This window comes from Vulpes lagopus, chromosome 8 (assembly GCF_018345385.1).
Source record: "Vulpes lagopus strain Blue_001 chromosome 8, ASM1834538v1, whole genome shotgun sequence".
NCBI classification, from domain to species: domain Eukaryota; kingdom Metazoa; phylum Chordata; class Mammalia; order Carnivora; family Canidae; genus Vulpes; species Vulpes lagopus.
Genome location: NC_054831.1, coordinates 126,601,855 through 126,619,028, shown reverse-complemented (window position 1 = coordinate 126,619,028; position 17,174 = coordinate 126,601,855). Strand labels below are relative to the sequence as shown.

At 59.3% G+C, this 17,174-nt stretch overlaps 1 protein-coding gene and 1 long non-coding RNA gene across 14 annotated transcripts in view; one reads left to right on the top strand and one right to left on the bottom strand.

Moving 5' to 3' along the window:
• LOC121497453 (RAP1 GTPase activating protein) overlaps nt 1-16,815 on the bottom strand; it is a 62,845-nt gene extending 46,030 nt beyond the window's left edge. For 11 of the 13 annotated variants that reach the window (XR_005989464.1, XR_005989465.1, XR_005989469.1 and 8 more), the window contains exon 1: nt 1,835-1,923. Coding sequence is in view for 5 of the 13 variants with exons in the window: in XM_041767113.1 (XP_041623047.1) it covers nt 1,835-1,878 (44 nt within the window). In the remaining 8 variants the exon portion in view is untranslated. Of the gene's footprint in view, nt 1-1,834; nt 1,924-16,691 lie in introns of those variants that run through there. The other 2 variants (XR_005989471.1, XR_005989472.1) reach the window with 2 other exon arrangements.
• LOC121497454 lies at nt 598-12,743 on the top strand. The gene is made up of 3 exons (XR_005989473.1): nt 598-1,265; nt 8,320-8,504; nt 12,220-12,743. It is a non-coding gene; the product is annotated as an uncharacterized LOC121497454 (long non-coding RNA).
• Nucleotides 16,816-17,174: the final 359 nt, after the last annotated feature.

Genomic DNA, 17,174 nt, shown 5'->3' with positions numbered 1-17,174 from the left:
AAGACGGGCAGCAAATGAGGGGGCAGCCCTTTCTCAGCCAGCCTGGCACATCAGGGCAACCCCAACGACCCACCACCCATCCTGAGCGGGCTGCAGGAGGTATTGCCTCTTGGGGGCCCGATGCATTGTCACCATCCCCCAGAGGCTGCAGGGGGGGGCCGATATCAGGTTAGGGACGTGGGAAGGTGTAGAGTGAGACAGTAAGGAAAAAAGGTAGGAGCGGGGGCACAGGGATAGGGGAGCAGGGGCCCATTATGGGGTGCAGCAGAAGGGGGGTCACTGTGGGAGGTTTCGGAACAGGCGAAGTGGGACACTGACTACAGCAGCTTGGGGTCAGAGCAGGGACCTGCGGGTGCAGCAGAGGCCAGCTTAGAGTGTTTTCAGCCAGGATTAAAGGATGTGGGTGTTTACAGTTTATGGTAGGCAGGAAGAAATCAACCCTCCCACCCCCCCCACCCCCCGCCCGCCTTTCCTGGCAGCCTGCCTCCATCCCAGAGCGGGAGCTCACTCATATCCACCCAGGGGATCTGGGAGTAGATCGTGAGGACCCTCCTCTCCCACCCCGCCCCCAGCACACACCCACCCTGGCCCTCAAAGCAGAGCCAGAGGAAGGACGCAAGCCCTGGAGTTCAGGGGCCACCCCCAGGCTTCGTTTTCCCCAAATCCCTCCAAGTCCAGTGTCAGAGAGAGGGGGTGGACATAGTCCTCTGAGGGCACCTTGGGTTTGGGGTAGGAGCTGGAGAGAACTCCACTGTCCCGCCCAGCTGAGGGCCAAGAGGCTGGGCAGCTGTTGGGACAATAAACAAGTCTTGCCTCCTGCCCAGAGGCCAGAGGAGAGTGGGGAAGGGGCCCTGAACCAGACTCTGCCAGCTGGGGAGGCGGGGCTGGGGTGTCCTAGGGACTGCTGTGGACGCTGCAGACAAGGAAAGTGAGGCCAGAGAGGCCAGGGCTTGCCCTGCTCCTACAAGAAGCCAGCCCCACTCCCCCACCCCCTGGGCGGCCTCTCTGTGTCAGTGACCTGCGGTCTCAGGGCATACCCAGCCTCCTCCCATCACCTGGTGGCCGGCAGGGCCCCAGACAGGGAGGGAAGCCTGTCTCCCACCCCACCTGGCCCCTCTGCCAGGGTGCCTTTGGAGGGAGGGCAGTCAGCAATGGGTGGCCCCTTGACACAACCCCTGCACCTCAGAGAGCAGGTATTGTGCAGCAGCAGCAGCAGCAGCAGCACGACATGTGTGTGTGAGCTTCAACCGCTCTGCACCCCGAAGGTGAGTCCTGAGCACCCGGAGGCAGGGCCTAGTGCAAGGTGATCCAACTACCTGGCTGGCCAGGGCAGGGGCTCCCGCGCCCGTCTCTCTACCCAGCCTTCCTCGGACTGACCGAATGTCGGCCCAAGGCAAGAATCCCCCAGCCCTCCTCCTCTGCCCTCCTCGGCGGTGGACACTTGGGGTCGGGAGCGACAGTGGCCCCAAGATGGACCAGCCACCGCTCTGCCCTCCAGGCCCTAGGTCTCCAAGCCCAGGCAGCAAGCAGCCCGGGGGAGGGGGGGATTCTGAGAGTTGGGTGGCAGGAGACAGGGGCGCCCCGGAATTGGGGAGGTGGGCCTGGCCCGCGGCTGGCTTCTAGGTTCCCTCCCTGGAGGGGCCCAGCAGCTGCAGAGGCCGAGCGGGGGCTCCTGCCCGGCCTCCCCCGCCCCAGGAGCGCGCGCACCGGGCACGTGCAGAAGCGCCGCCCCGCGCCCCGCCCGGTGCCCCCGCGCCCCCCCGCGCCCCCGCCCGGTGCCCCCGCGCCCCCGCCCGCCCCCGCCCGGTGCCCCCGCGCCCCCGCCCGCCCCTACCCGCCGTAGGCTCCGAAGGTGAAGCTGCGCTTCCGGCCGCTCATGGTGCCGCCGCCGCCCGCCGCCCGCCTTCCCCGCGCCCGGGTCACCTTGGCAACTCGGGCCGCCCCGCCCCGCCCCGGCCACCAGCCCCGGGACCGTCCGCGCCCCCCCCACCCCGGGCCCGGGGCCAGCTGCCGGGGCGCCGCGCGCAGAAAGGGCCGCTTGTTCGCGCCGCCCGCGGCCGGGGGCGGGGGTTCGCGGGACTTTCCGAGCGGGGCCCCGGGGGCCTCCGTGGGTGAGGGGGGCCCGGGCTGCAGACCCTCTTCGGGGCGACACCCTGTCCCCCCCCCCCCCCCCGCCAGCCCCCTTGGCCAGGGGGAGCACGCAGCGGGCCGGGGCAAGAACTTGGGAACCAGGGTCAGAGTGGGCTGCTCCGTGGGCGAGTCCCTGCCCCCGCCCGTCCCTCAAAATTCTCATTTGTAAAATGGAACAATCCCCCCCACACACACACACACTCGCACACGCACACGCAGGCCCCTGGGGTGATGGCGTTGATCCATGCCGAGCGCTCAGCCCGGGCCTGGCACACAATAAACGCTCAATAAACGGCTGCTGCAAGAGTCTCTCCCTGTAAGTCAAAGCTCCTCTCTTCCGGCAAAGGGACACCCTGCTGTTGCCCACTCTCATCCCCCTCTCTGGGTGCCCCCACAGCCAGGTGAGGAAGCGGAGGAGCAGGGGCGCAGGAATGGAGGTGGCCCACCAGGTGCCCTGGCTCGGCAGCCTCCCCGGGAGGAGGGAGGAGGGAGTTGGAGGAGGAGGAACCGGGCTCTGAGTCCTAGAGCAGGGCACTCACTCGCTCACCCACACTCTGCCCCCCTCCTCCGCTTGCCGCTCACCCAGAGCTGACCCTCCAGTGTTCCACCCTACAGGAAGTCTCTCCCACCCCCAACTGAAGATGTGTCAGGAGACACAGGACCTTGGTCCTGCCCCTAGGTCACCCTCCCCCCGTCCAGAATGCCCACTCTGGCCCCCAAAGAGGAAGGGATTACCCCAGGGAGGCGCTCAGAGCAGTGAGGTTTTCTATGGCATTTTCTAAGGGAATGCACAGAGAACGGAGGCAGGGATGCAGTACGCTGGGGGCGGGGAGGACGACCGAGGGTACACCAGTAGGCCAGGGCGACAGGGCGGCCGGGATTCTTCCGAAGCCTTTCAGGAACTGTTCCACCTGGGCCCTGGGCCAGGGCTCGGCTAGCTCCAGCTTCCCCTGGGAAGTGAGTGTCTGGGTACCGACCTTCACAGTTCACCTCACACAGGCCGAGGGAGGTGATGCCCCGGTCTCCCCATTTCAGACATAAAGAAACCGAGACCTTGGCTCACAGCAATTACATCTCTCTTGGGGGGCCAGCCCCCAGCTCCCCTCCCCGCCTCTGCCCTGGACTCCTTCTCTCCACACACTTTGATGGGTGGAGCCCCTTGTTCCAAGGCTGAGCAGGGCAAGGGAGATCCCCTCCCTCAGGCCTAGAACCAACCCCTTGGTTTGGTTTTTAGAGGAGCGTCTGGCTCCCTCTTGGCAAGGTGCTACCCCGGGCTGGGTCCCTTCTGCGTGGGCAGGGCCAGAGATTCCTGGGTGGAGGGACCAGCCACGCCAGTGTAGGAAGCCCCCTCTTCACAGGGCACTCCAGGAGGCCCCCCGAGGGGCAAGCCCTAGATGCTGGCCTGAGGAGGGGAAAGTCTTCCTTTCCTCAATGATAGCAGCACATGGGTGCCCAGAGAGTTGGGAGAGATGGGGGACCAGGAGCTGGGCCTGGGCCGTGGTTGGGGGGAGGCATACGCAGCGCCAGGACTGGGACCCAAGGCTGCTGCACCCCTTTGGTCATGACACTCAGCCTCCTCAGTCTGTCTTTTCAGTGAGAATGATTCCTGAGTGGGCTCTCCATGTCCACTTGGCAGGGTGGCCAAGTAGTCTCCAATGTGCCAAGTTTCCCAGCCGGGCCTGGCCCCCAGGAGGCCCTGCTGGTGCTGGGACAGTGAGCCCTTGAGAGGGGCTGTGGGGGCTGCAGGATTCCCACCGAAGACAAAGAGCTCAGTGTGGGCTCTGGCCTCTCGAGTTCTGACCAGCTGCAGCTGCCTCACTGGCGAGAGGTGGGGGTGGGGGTCACAGTCCCTCTGCCGGGGATGTGCAGGACACTCCCTGGCCAGCTTCAGGTCCCTCAAGCAACTGCAGAATTTAAATGTGCTGTCTTAACCTGCAGGACCACTTCCAAGAATTTACCCTCTGCCACTTCACAGCAAGGAAGCCCGAAGATGGATGGATGGCCAGGGACAAAGGGACAGGGAGGCAGGTGCTTGTTTCTCCATCCTTCAACTCTCCCAGGGTTCAAGTCCCAGCTCCCCCACTTGTCGGCTGTGTGACCTTGGACAAGTCACTTAACCTTTCTGTGCCTCACTTTCTTCATCTGCAAAATGGGCTGATGACAAAAATAACAGTACCCAGCTCAAAGGGTTTTGCCAAAAATTAACTAAGTTAATAGTTATATAAGTACTGGGAATAGTCTTTGAAGAGCTAGTGCCTGTTGAGTAAAACACTTGCTGCAGCGTCACTGTTCACTAGTCTGAAGAACCTGAAGTCACTATTTTTGTAAAGGTGGTGAAGATTTATTAGTAGGAATTCCAAAAAAAACTGATGGCCATCCAGAGGGAACCGGATAAGTAAATTAAGGTCTATGTATTCCATGCAGTACCATGCAGCTGTTGGGAAGAATGGGGCAGATCTGTGTGTGGGCACGTGGGATGGCCTCCAAGACACACACACACACACACACACACACACACACACACACACACAGAAGCAGCGCAGTAAGGGTGTTGGTGCTGGACCAGGCTCTGACACTTCCTAGCTGTGTGACCCCAAACACATTATGTAACACCCCCCCAGACATCTGGTCTCCACTGAGAACTCAATACTCTGAGGGCAGCACAGAGCCAGTGCTCCCTGACTGAGACCGGAAGGACCTTCCACCTCTGGGGAGGGACAGAGCTCCCTTCTTCCTTTCCCTCCAGCCTCTCGCCTAGAAACCAGAGCCAGGCTCCCCCCTCCCCTCCAAGGTTCAGGCCTTCCCTCCAGGAGGAAGCTTCCACTTCTGGGCCTCCTAGATTTGCACCCAAGTTGTTCAAACAGGTGCCAGACTGTGCGAAGGAGGAGGGATGGGTGCAGGGGTGGAGGGTTGCAGAGCTCCCTTTCCAAGTCCACTCAGGGTTGACCTCTGGGAGTTCCACCTACCTGCTTCCACCTCCCACTTCTCAACCATCAGCAGAGAAATGTAAGGGAATAGGAAGAGGCAGCCTCCTGGGAAGATCTCTAGCCCAGGCTCCAGATGGAGCTGGCGGGGTCCATTCTTGTTTCCCATTCAGGCTATCTGCCTGGAACCTCCTGGGCAGGAGACAGCGCGGTCCTGGGCTTTCTGCCCAGCCAGGCAGCCTCCTGTGTGGCTCTGCATTAATCAGGTTTCCTCCCTCGGCCTCAGTTTGCTCATCTGTTAAAACACCCACTCTCACTTTGATGGGTTAAAGACATAATAATGGAAAAATGCACTTGCCTTGAGAGAATTCCATGGACTCAAGGCATCATTATCCTTAGCTCGAGGCTTTTCTAGCCAAGCCACCCCCACCCAATTCCAAGATGCTCTAAGCCCTGAACTCCCAGAGGAGTCTCCTGGGGGGTCCCCTGGTCCTGGGAAGAGAGAGAAGAGTGTGTGTGGCTTGGCTCACACCCTTTCTCCAAGCAGCTTCCCAGGGAGGTTTCTGACCCAGGCATCCTCTATCCTGGCTTTGTGACCCCGGTCTCATTCAATAGGTTCCTGAGACCCCTGCCTACTCAAAGTGTCCCCATCTGAGACTAGGAAAATCTGGCCTGGCCAGAATGACCAAAATAAATGCCTTCACACAGACCCCCACCATTGAGGATGTGTCCCTGTTCACCCTATGGACCATGTGCCTCGAGGGTCCTGAGAACAAAGTCCTTCTGGAAACACAGGCACACATGAAGGTACCCTTTCCTTTTCCTTCTTTCCTTCTTTCCTTCCTTTCTTAATTCCTTCCTTCCTTCCTTCCTTCCTTCCTTCCTTCCTTCCTTCCATTATTCAGCAAATACACATTGAGCACCTACTGTGTGAGTGACCCTGTTCAGGCACTAGTGATAGTGGATAAGCAAGACAGATAAGATCTGTGGTAAACCTGCATGCACCCCTGCACAGAAATTCCATGAGGTCACATATGCACTTGCCCTTGTACAATGCAAATTAGAGACATCTAACTCACACCTACACAGATCATATCAAGATCAAATGCACGCACATGTGCTAACATAAACATCAGTCTCTATATTGCCAAGCCCCCCCAAACACACACAAGTCAGTGTGCACTCACTTACTGACTATGGCTGCATTTGTATACACATGTGTGTGTTTGTGAACACACACCAATGACAACAGATTCATGCATAGATGTCGCAGGCCCACACACCCTTAGATCACATTCCGCTCGTGTGATATACAGACACACATGCACACAGCACACACACACACATAGTGTGCCCAGCTAACTATTGGGAAGAAATAGAGGTTGGAGAGAGAATGGCTTGCGGGGGGGGGGGGGGCGTGCAACTGCTGCATCCTCAAGGAGAAGGGAGGCTAAGGCCCCTCTCACACATTATAGGCTGGAATCCAGCCAGCCTCCTTCTCCTACCCCCCTGCTAAGGACATTTTCAGGAGCAGGGAGGCTGAACTGGAAGGGAGACTGCTTGATGCCCAGAGCTCCACCCAGGGCAGCTGGGCTGACTGAACCCTGTGCCAGGAGGAGACTTGGGTTGAGCAGCCCCCCCCAGCTCTGCCTAGCAAAACTCCTTCCCACTTGGGACTTCCACTGGTCCCAAGATGGGGGATAGGATGCCCTGATGATTCCCTAAAGTGCCAATCCTCCCCACCGAGCCAGTCTGGGGCTCTGTGAACCCCCCTTCACCTGGCCAAGGTCCCCACGATGACAGTGATTCTCAACAACGGTGGCTCTACCCCCTAAAGAGCGTTAGAGAAATACACAAGGGTGGCTTTGGTCTTTAGCAATTCATTCAGTGGGTAGCAGCCAGGAGAGCTTCGTCAGGAGACTCTCATCTAAAGAAAACCTGTCATGCGTCAAATATCCTTCCAAACATTCATGTGGGTGAAAACCCTGTTTATCTCAGCCTAGAACCTAAGTCCAGTTTACATATGTGTGTGTGTGTATGTGTGTGTGTTTGTGTGTGTGTGCGTTTAAGTAAGTTCTATGCCCAGGGTGGAGCCCAATGTAGGGCTTGAACTCATGGCCCTGAGATCAAGCGAGACCTGAGCTGAGATCAAGTCAGGCTAACTGACTGGACCACCCAGGTGCCCCTACATTTGAGTATTTTTAGTGTGGGTTTAATACATACTGGTCTTCCAAAGATGCAACTACTGAAGCCATTCCGAAATCAAGTATAGCGGTATTTTCTGCCCTTAAATGTAAATACGTATGCATATATTTACACACATGTCTATACCTATACACGCACACACATATATATACTTATCTATCTATATCTACGTCTATACATAAACAGGTGCAAGCATGTGGTTACTTCATTAGGTCCTGTGGTGTGATCATGCCAGAGGACTTATCTATGGAAGTGAGGGCTTTTACTTCTCTTAGGGTAGTATATTGTTTGGCTTTTGAATTAGGCGTGTAGGTAGGCTTATTATCTAGGAATACCATTGCAGGAAAATAAAGGACGCGCTTTTCAATCCTTTTCTAACCAAGCTGGGGTCCTCCGCGGTCCCGGGCGCCCCCAGCTGGCCATCGCAGGAACTGCAGGGCGAGCGCCCGGCGGCCTCCAGCACCAGGGACAGCGCCCCGGGCCCGCACCCGGGGAGCCTCTCCGGGGGCGAGGGGAGACCCTGCAGGCGCCCCGAGCAACGTCTGCGTCCTCGGCTCCGCAGTCGCCACCCCCCGCGCTCCTCGCTCCTCCCCTAGTGCGGAGGTGGCCCCCAGAGACTGCCCTCTCCCGTCCCCCTACCGCGAACCTCCGCGCCTCTCCCGGCCCCCAATGGCACACCTGCCCGCCACAATAGTGGCACCTGTGCCGCCGCCCACCGTGTTCCCGCCGCCCCCTCTCTCCCCGGGACCCGTTCTCTCCGTGTTCAGATCACAGGGCCGCACCTACGCGCCCTGGGACCTCCGGGATCCCCACAAAAGCCCCAGGTTATGCAAGACTTTTATGTCAGCGACGACTGATGGGGAAACTGAGGCTCGCAAACAGAGCGGAGCCGGCTTCTGACGCCCCCCCCCCAAGGCCTCAGCCCCCATCACACATGCATGCACCCCAGCTCAGCAAGAGCAGCGACTAGTCCCAGAGGCCCTGTACCAGGCGCTCTCATTGGTTCAGTCCTCATGAACACTCTGTAAATTAGGTGCAATTATCATCCCTCCGTTCACAGACCAGGAAACCGAGCCCCTGAGGGGCTTGCCCGAGGGTTAATAGAAGCAGAAGTCGACTGTAAAGACTCTCCGAAGTGTGAACTATGCTCTGAGTCACTCTCAGGAACGCTCCTGTCAAGAAGAAAGCCCTTCAAACACCACTTGCTGCCCTGCTGTGACACCCTTGGAGGCCCGAAAACCTCCGGTACCTCAGGGGTTGGGTGGGGTGGTTGCATGGAACCCCCATCCCTCACAGAATAACTCCTATCTCCCCATCCTCACAAAATTTAGCCTCACAAAGCATTTCCCCAAAGCACAGATTAGGTGCTTAATAAATACTCGCTGCTTGGCTGAAGTCCTGCCTTCCAGGAACCAGGTTTCTAAATGCAAAGCCACAACTGCCAGGGCACAGAGCCTGGACACGGAGCAGGGCAGCATGAGCCACGGGGTGGGGGACAGACATGAGAGCCAGAGAGTGGCTCCAGCCCAGTTCTGAGCTGTGCGACTCTAAGCCTCCCTTCTCACATCCAGAGAATGGAGATACACTAGCTGGTAGCTCACAGAGTGCTGATGCACAGTACAAGAGGTGATGCATACTTAGCACTGTGCCTTGTGCCCACAGAGGGCTTGCTAATGCCACTGTCAGCAGGGAGGGTCTTCTTTGGGACGTACAAAATACAGAAACCCCTGCTGAGTCATGTCCCCATTTCCACAGGGTAAATCAGGCTGCCACATACCCCATAGGCAAGTCTGTGGCTGGGTCAGGGGGCAGGAAGTGTGGGGAGAGGAAGCCATCCTACATGGAGGTGGGGGTTTAGGAATGTCTGGAGACCCACAACCTCACTGTCTCATCTCTGACCCTCAACTCCCCACCTCAGACTCCAGATCAGCTCCTGGTCTCCTCAGCATGGTAGGTACTCCATAAATGTTTAGTGAATGAATGAATGATGTCCTACGTTGGCTGCTGAGCAAGAAGAAAGATAAAATCAATTTTATTCCTACCCTATTACATATGGGAATTAACATTGGCATGGGTTGGATGGACCTGTGTTTGAACCCTCGCCTCTGTCACTTTCTGGTTTGTGACTTTGGGCCACATTCACAACCTCTTGAGACCTCATTTTCTCCATCTGTGAAAGAGATGGTAATGATAGTAAAAGTTCTTAATAGGGTCGTTCTTAGGATTCAGTGTAAAGTGCTCAGCCCTGGCATACAGCAGGCATTCAGGAAGTAGGAATTCTCTTTGGTACTGTTGCTGGACATGTGCTAGCACAGCCATACACTGAGTCATGAGACCCGTGCCCAAGGCCCAGCTCTGTCACTGGCTATGGCAGGTCTCTACCCTTCTGGGCCCAGTTTCCTTCTCTGTATAATGAGGGCTCTCCAAGGCACCTTCTGAGTCTGATATTCTGGGGCAGCCTGGCACATTGGCTGGAAGGTCTCTGGGGAACAGCTCTGTCCCTTGGCTTGGAGAAGGAAAGTACGTTCCCATGCAGGGAGGAAGGTGGGCATCACTGCAACTTGTCCTGTCCCCCCTTCCACGCATCTCAGAACAGAACCAGCCACCCCCCTCCAGACACTGCCCCCTGCCCTGCCCCTAATGCAGAGGTTGTCCTCGTACCACATGGGCTCTGGGCCTCGGGGGTCCCAGGATGGTGCAAGGGGCCCAGGGGGAGGAGAGATCTGGGTCTGGAGCACAGGACCAAAGTTAGCTGGGGCCCATCTCTTCGCCTCTCTAAACCTCAGTTTTTCTCGCCTGCCAAGCGGGGAGGTGAATAACAACCACCACCCGAGTTTTGCCAGCCCCAAGGGCTCTGGCGCGCATAAGAGGCAACCCAGATGTGGAAGCCCTTTGTGAATTGCTACCATCGGGCATAATCATAATAATTATTATCTGTAAAACAAGGGGGTTGGACCAGCTGATCCCATGGGCTCCTCTCCAGCTCTGATGCTGAGGATTTCTCGGTTTCCAAGCTGGGAATTTATGCAGACACAGGCCAGGAGAAGCCAGGGAGACACAGGCCAGGAGAAGCCAGGGTCTGTGGGCTTCTGCATACCCTGGAACCTCTGCAAAAGAATCTCCCCATTCATCCTCTTCTCCCAAGCCAGCCTGGGCGCTGAGGGAAGGTCACAGGGAAGGGGAGGAGGAGGTTCAGGGCCATGTCCTCAAAGTGAGGGGACAGCCCCAGAGTGTGAACCCCCTCTCCACCCCTGCCCAGAACTGCTGTCATTCCCTAAGGGCTCAGCCTCTTCCTCCTTACTGCACCCCTCCCCTAACCCCTTCTAATTCTGCATGCAGTAGGCCAAAGTGGTGAAAAGTGGAGTTAGCCCATAATTCAAATAGCTCCAGCCATGCACCAGCTGGTGACCTTGGGCAGGCCATTTAGCCTCTCTGAACCTCGATAGGTCTAATAACAGTTGTTCTGGGGATTCAATGAGATCCACGAGAAGGGCCTAGCATAGAGGCCCACATACTCAAGTACTCAATTAATGCCCCCCCGACCTGTGTTCTATCACTCAGCCTCTATTCTGCTTCTCCTTTGCCAGAACCCTCCAGGTGGTTGTTATGTTATCCCTGAGCTAGCCAGCTAGTTCCCAACAATGGGGCATGGGTATAGGGACAGGAGACAGGTCCCAGGTTTCTCTTGCCCATCAGAGGACCAGAAAAGGTCATACTGCCCCAGCCGGGGAAGTCTGGGGGCCTGCCTGGTGAGGGGGACAGGGGAAGGCTCTGCCGCAAGTGTCTGTCCAGTCCTGTTTCTCGGGGCTTAAGGTCCTGGGGAAGGGACATGTATGTACCTAGAGACGCTCCAGTATCTCAGGTGGAAGCAGGTGGTGAATGGGACAAGGCTGGAGCCCACATACACAGAGCTTTCAGCCCTGGTATCCACAGCCTGCTGCCAGGGCTGGCGGGAGGGCTTGCAGCAGTCTGCCAGGGGTGGATGGACTCTCTCTGGACCTCGAAGAGGCAGAAGGATGGGAAGCTTTCCACTACCAGTGGGCCTCGTCCTGGCAGTCTCCTGCAGGGAGATGACACACCCTATTTTGGGGGAATCAAGGCCCAGCAGTTCTGGCACTGAGCATTGCAAGCAGCAGAAAAGTTCCCAAGGTCACTTCCCATCAGCCACCTCCACCCCACCCTGAAAGCCCCGACTTAGAGGAGCGGGACCTTGGAGAAGGCTGACCTCCGAGCTGGGGTTCAGGGTATCTTTCCCTCACAGACTTGGGGCCAAGAACTCAGGAGCAGGGCAGAGGGCTGAACCCACAAGTCCCACCCTTCCACTTCCCACAACAGCCTAGCAGGCGTGTGGCCCCTGTGGCCTTGAGCAGGTCACAGCCTTTCCAGCCAGTGACCGGAAAATTCAGGAATCCATCCTCGTCCGCTGTCTACCCCAAGTCTTAGCAGCCCCAAATTCTCAGCAGAGCCTGGGGAACAAGTAGTTACAAGAAACAGCATGATTCCCCCAGAGACACAACACACCTGAGCCACATATAGTACCGTCACCAGCTAAGTCTGATCAGACCCACACTACAAAGGCAGAAACTGCATGCACCCATTCCACGGATGGAAAGAGAGGCTTGAAGAGCCCAGTGACCTGCCTGAGGTCACCTAACTAGTGGGGTGGCGTGAGAAGGGGGAAATAAGTCTCCTGATTTCCAGCACAGATGGCAGTCCCCTAGTTCCCTGAGCAGCCGGTGCCTCGGTCCTCTCGCCTGTCCTGCGAATAGAAGACGCTCCTTTGCACACATGAGGAAAAGGAGACTCAGGGAAACAGGCAAAGGAGCCTTTCTTCCATGGTGGGGCAGGGCAGAGAACCGTGCCAGGTTAGCTCCTCCTTCTGCACAGGTGAGCGGGTCCCCAAGGCCTGCCCACAGAGGGTTCAGCTGGTCCCTCTGATGGTCTCCCCACTGGCTTTCAGGGAAAGGCAAACTCCTCAGTTTGGCATTCGAGGCCGTCCAGGAGAGGACTCCAGCTGGTCCCTACACACACCTTGCACCAGAGCCAAGCCAGTGTCGAGATGCCCGCCTCTCACGCTGTCGCCAGCCACGCCACCAGAAGCACCCTCACTCCCCATCACCGCGCAGCTCGTAATCCCACGAAGAGCCCCCATTCCCCCTGTCTGCCGTGTGCCAGGCACTGGCCTCGTCGAGGAGGAAACCACCCATCTCCTGTGATCGCAATGCCAACTGCCTTGGGAATGTGAAGTTACGGGGAAGAAAATCGCCATGACCTCAAAACATTGAAGAAAAAGGCTTATTTTTTTTCTTTCGCGATAATAAAGCATTTGAAGTTTCTCAAATAGATTTTTCTTCATGTTTTTCTGCTGTTTGTTTTTCCTTCTATGCATTCCTATCTCTGAGTGCAGCTCTGTGTTTTGCAAAGCAGCCCCCGGCCATCATGTCTGATCTGCACAGACCGCACTCCCAGGTCGGCAGGCGAACGAGGGCGCATCATGCCTGTTCGATGGAGAAGGAGAAGAGTAAGTGGCTTCTCCAAAGTCATATCTCGGAGACTGGACTTGGATCCCTGACGACTCCCAGCCCATCTCCTTCTGGTCTCTGACAAATCCCCACCACAAGCTGCCTGCTGCCTTGGGTACTTGCCTCCGTGAGCCTCCCAAACCTTTGAAACACCCCCACCAGGCAAATAAAGTAGGGGATCCGCACTTTACAGATCAAGAAACGGAGGCTCAGAGATGATAGAATCATCTGCCCTAAATCGTACAGCTATTTCAGTGGCGAAGTCAAAATTTGAACTCAGGTCTTCTGCTTCCAAAAGGCTGCCCAGGGAGGGTGGCTCGTGTCGGCAGAGGTATGGACTAGGGGGTTGGGCACGTCACTTCACCTCCATGAGCCTCATTCCCTGCCCTGAGATGTGGCCCCAGTAACATCACACTGGGCTGTGGAAGGGACCAAATGATGCCACGCCCAGCTCATCCCTGTTGTCCCTGATGCCTGTCACAGTACAGAGACACACAATATGCTCAACAAATGCTTACCGAGTGTGCCACCAAGGTCCCTGCCATTGTACCAGCACACAGCATGAGCATCATAGGGACCCCTCTGTTTTGGGGAGTCTCTCCACTAGCACCCCTCTGCTTCTCCCTTCCTCCTCTCTGAGTCACTGCCTGTAAGTGCTAGTCTTCAGTCCTAAAAATAGAGCACATTTGGGGGCATAGAAATACCTGCAGATGTTACACTGCGTCAGCGCCCCCTGCCCTCAAGTCCCCCCTCTGATGACCCCAGGGTGGCCATTCGATGAAGTCCCAGGACTGATGGTCACTGCTTCACCTAGTGTGGACTTAGGGTTCTCAACCTGCTGGACATCCTTAGCCAGGAACCACGCTCCTTGCCCCATGATGTGCAGCAGAGCCAAACTTCCTTTCCTCATTGGCACAAGGGCTGCCACCTTACACCTCGCACTTGCTGGCCAGGCTGAGCTGCCTCCCAGAGCTGGAGATGGGCCCAGAGAAGGGAAATGATTTGCCTGTATTGCACAGCCAGGCCTGGACTCAGAACCAGCACTCTGGCAAGCCTAGGATGAATGCCCAAATGAGAATGGCAAAGCCCAGAGCCTCTCGCTGCCCCACTCTAGCATCTGTCAGCCCTGGAGACTTTATCAGAACCCACAGAAGCACCCCTCAGAAGCTGTTTCCCAGCAATACTAGCCTCACAGGGGGTACAGCCAGTACCGCCAGGATGCCAGGGCACAGCCTGGCGGAGGATCTCAGAGATTTCCCTCCCTTCACACCAGCTGGCCCCCAGCCTTGCTGGGAGGGCAAAGCAGAAACCAGGACTTGGTGAGGCCTCCTGGCAAAGTGGCAAAGGAAAGGGAACCCCGGGCTACTTGGGGCTGGGGGGTGTCCTGTGTGGGGAGGGGCCGGTGGAGCAGCACCTCCAGAGACCAGGGGGCAGCAGAGTGGAGAAGCTCCTGTGGCAGCCCCGCAGGTGGTGGGGGGAAGATGGGAGAGGAGGGTCCCGGGAGAGGGGTAACACCAGGCACTTTCCCAGGAGTCTCAGGGTCCACCGAGCTGGGTTCACGTGAAGCAGAACAAGGTGAGGCTTTGCTGGGGGAGGTCAGAGGGGCCTGTGCCACCTCCTCCCAGGGTGAGGAGGAGTTCACGTCCCACACGCAGGAAGCTGATGTAATGCACACGTGTGTGCACTTGTGGTGGCCTGGGTGTGGGTGGGTACAGGTGCATATCTGCCAGGTTAATTTTTAAAAAGGGCGTGGGGCTTTCTTGTGCTCTTTCCTGCATGTGGAGGGGTCACGCGTGTGCCCAGGAACTATCAGTTCAATGAGGGCTTCTGAGGAGGCTCTTCGTGTGGACCACGACCTCCACCTCTGTGCATCCCCGTACTGAGTGGTGTGCGCCTCATTGTCTGTAGCGGGGGTCTCGGCCTGCACGTGCCTGTGTGTGCCTGTGTTTGAGGCTCGGGGTTTTTGTGAGTCGAGCGGTGTTTTCGTCTGTGTCTGGCTGTGCACAGGTCTCGGCTGCTCTTGCAGCATGTGTGGCTGGCTGCTCGGCAGCCTCTGACAGCCAGGACAAAAGCCTCTCTAGACAGACAGGTGGTGTGGAAGACAGACCTGCCTCAGGAGTCCTCAAAGGGCCTCTGAGCTCTGGAACGTGGCAGCCAGGCAAGGGGTGCGGCCGGCGGAGACGGAGCTAAGGCAGGGGCTTCGGGCTCCCTTACTCCAGGCCTGGGCGGAGGCTGCGGGGTCCTGAGGCCTGAGCAGTAAAGATCTCCGAGCCAAGAAGGAGACACTGCGTTTCAAGAGGCCAAAGGAAGAATCCCTCTTGTCTCATAGCGTCATGGCAGGTGGAGGGTGCATAGAGCCAGGAGAGGGGTCTCCCTCGCCGGGGAAGAGGAGTGGCCTTTGCCCAAAGAAAGCTGAGTCCCAGGGTGGGAACTACCATCCTGGCTGTGGGAAGGGGCAGCAAAGCAAGCACGGGGCTCTGGGAGAGGAGGAAGGAAGGTCTGAGCTCTGGACCCTGAAGAGAGGTGGAGGGGTTCTCCTTAACCTGAGTCACCTTCCCCACCTCCACCCAGAGGCACCCTCACCTCCTCAAGCAGCTCAGGGAGCGGGTCACCTGTAGACGGCTCCACTTGTCACAGACCCCCCTCCCCACCCCACAAAGATCTACCTAGATCAGGGGTCCGAGAAGGGATGTTAGCCCCAGCAGAGGGCGGCCCCGTGACCTTGGGCAGTCCACGTAGCCCCTCTAAGCGTCAGTTTCCCCATCTGTGCAATGGAGAGCTCAGTGCGCGTGCACCTGCCCACGCACCCCACCTGAAATACTGTGCGTGGGGAAGGTGCTCATGCCACCTGGGGATTGATCCTTACCTAGGATCCTTTCTGAGGCTGTTCAGGCGCCCCTCCACTCCCCCGGACCCTCCACATGCAAGAGAGGAGCTCAGAGGGCGGCTGGGGCCCTGGATGGAGAAGCGGGGGGACCTCTGTGGCCAGCTGGGCAGGACCACCCCCACTCCCACGCGGCGGCTGCCCCCTCCCCATTCAGGGGCAACTTTGGCTGGTGTTTCCTCCCACTACTAGAAAACACCCGCACCCAAACAGACACACAGGAGGGAGACACCAGTGCCCCCAGCAGGGTGGCTAAGGGCCGGGCCCCAGCTCCCTTTTGGAAGAAAACACCACCTCCCGCTTCATTTCCCCTTTCTCTCCAGCTCTGTCCTGGCCCAGCTCCTCAGTGGCCCTTCCTGGTGGCCCCTGACTACCCGAGGGGGGGAATGACGCTCCAGGACAGACGCCAGTGCGCTGGGTGTGAGGGCTGGGCTGTCCTTCCCGACTCCACCCTCAGGCCTGTGTTGTGACCCCAACAAGGACTTGGGGGTCGCGCACAGGTTGGGGGGTCTAACCCCGGGGGGGCCGGCGCGGGCCTCCGGGGCTGGTGCGCGCGCGCGTGTGCGGGGCGCGGGGACCGCCCTGTGGACTCCCCCGGGGGCTCAGAGCCCGCGGAGCCCGGAGGGAGGCGGCGAGGGGCCCGGCTGCGTGACGCGAGAGCCCCGCTCGGCGCGGTGGGGGCGCGCTCCGTCCCCGTCCCCGTCCCCGTCCCCGTCCCCGTCCCCGTCCCCGGGGAAGCGAGGCCGTCGCCGCCTCTCGGCCGGGTCGCTGCCCCCAGGACCCCCGCGGCGTCCTCCGAGGCCCGGAGCGCCCGGGGCGGGGGGGGGGGTCCCTGCCCGGGGACGGGGACGCGCCCACCTCTCCGCGCCCAGGCGCCCCCGCCCGGGCCTGCGCGCAGGGGGAGGCACCCGCGCCCCCCAGCCCCGGCCCCGAGCGAGCCCCGCGGGGAAGGGGGTGCCCAGGGCTCGGCCCAGGCCTGCCCCCGCCCGCCGCCGCCCCCGCAGCCCCCGGGCGGGGCGGACTCACCGCGGGCCTGCGCCGGGCGTCTGGGCTCCGCGCTCCGGTGCCCGCGGCCGCCGCTGCAGCTCTGCCCGGACGCCGCTCCCGTTCGCCGCCGCCGCCGCCGCAGTTCGGGGGGGGGGGGGGCTCACGTGACCGCGGAGCGCTCCTTCCCGGCGCCGCTCCCCCCGCCACTGCGGAGCCCGGGCCGCGGGCGAGCGGGCGGGAGCGGCGGAGGCCCCCGCCCTGAGGCCCCCGCGCGCCCGCCCGTGCCCCCATTTCACAGGTGGGGAAACTGAGGACCAGCGCGCGCCAGGACGCGCCCCGGGCGAGGACCCAGCGGCCCGGCTATCAGCCTGCGCCCCAAGGGGAGGGAGACAGCTTCTGGGGCAACGGGGGGAGGGGGCGACGCGAAAGGTGGGGGACACGCCCCGGGCCCCCAGGGGCTCCGCGGACCCGCGGGGGCGGCGAGGAAGGAAAAGGCCTGAGCCCCGACTGCGCGCCCCCCCC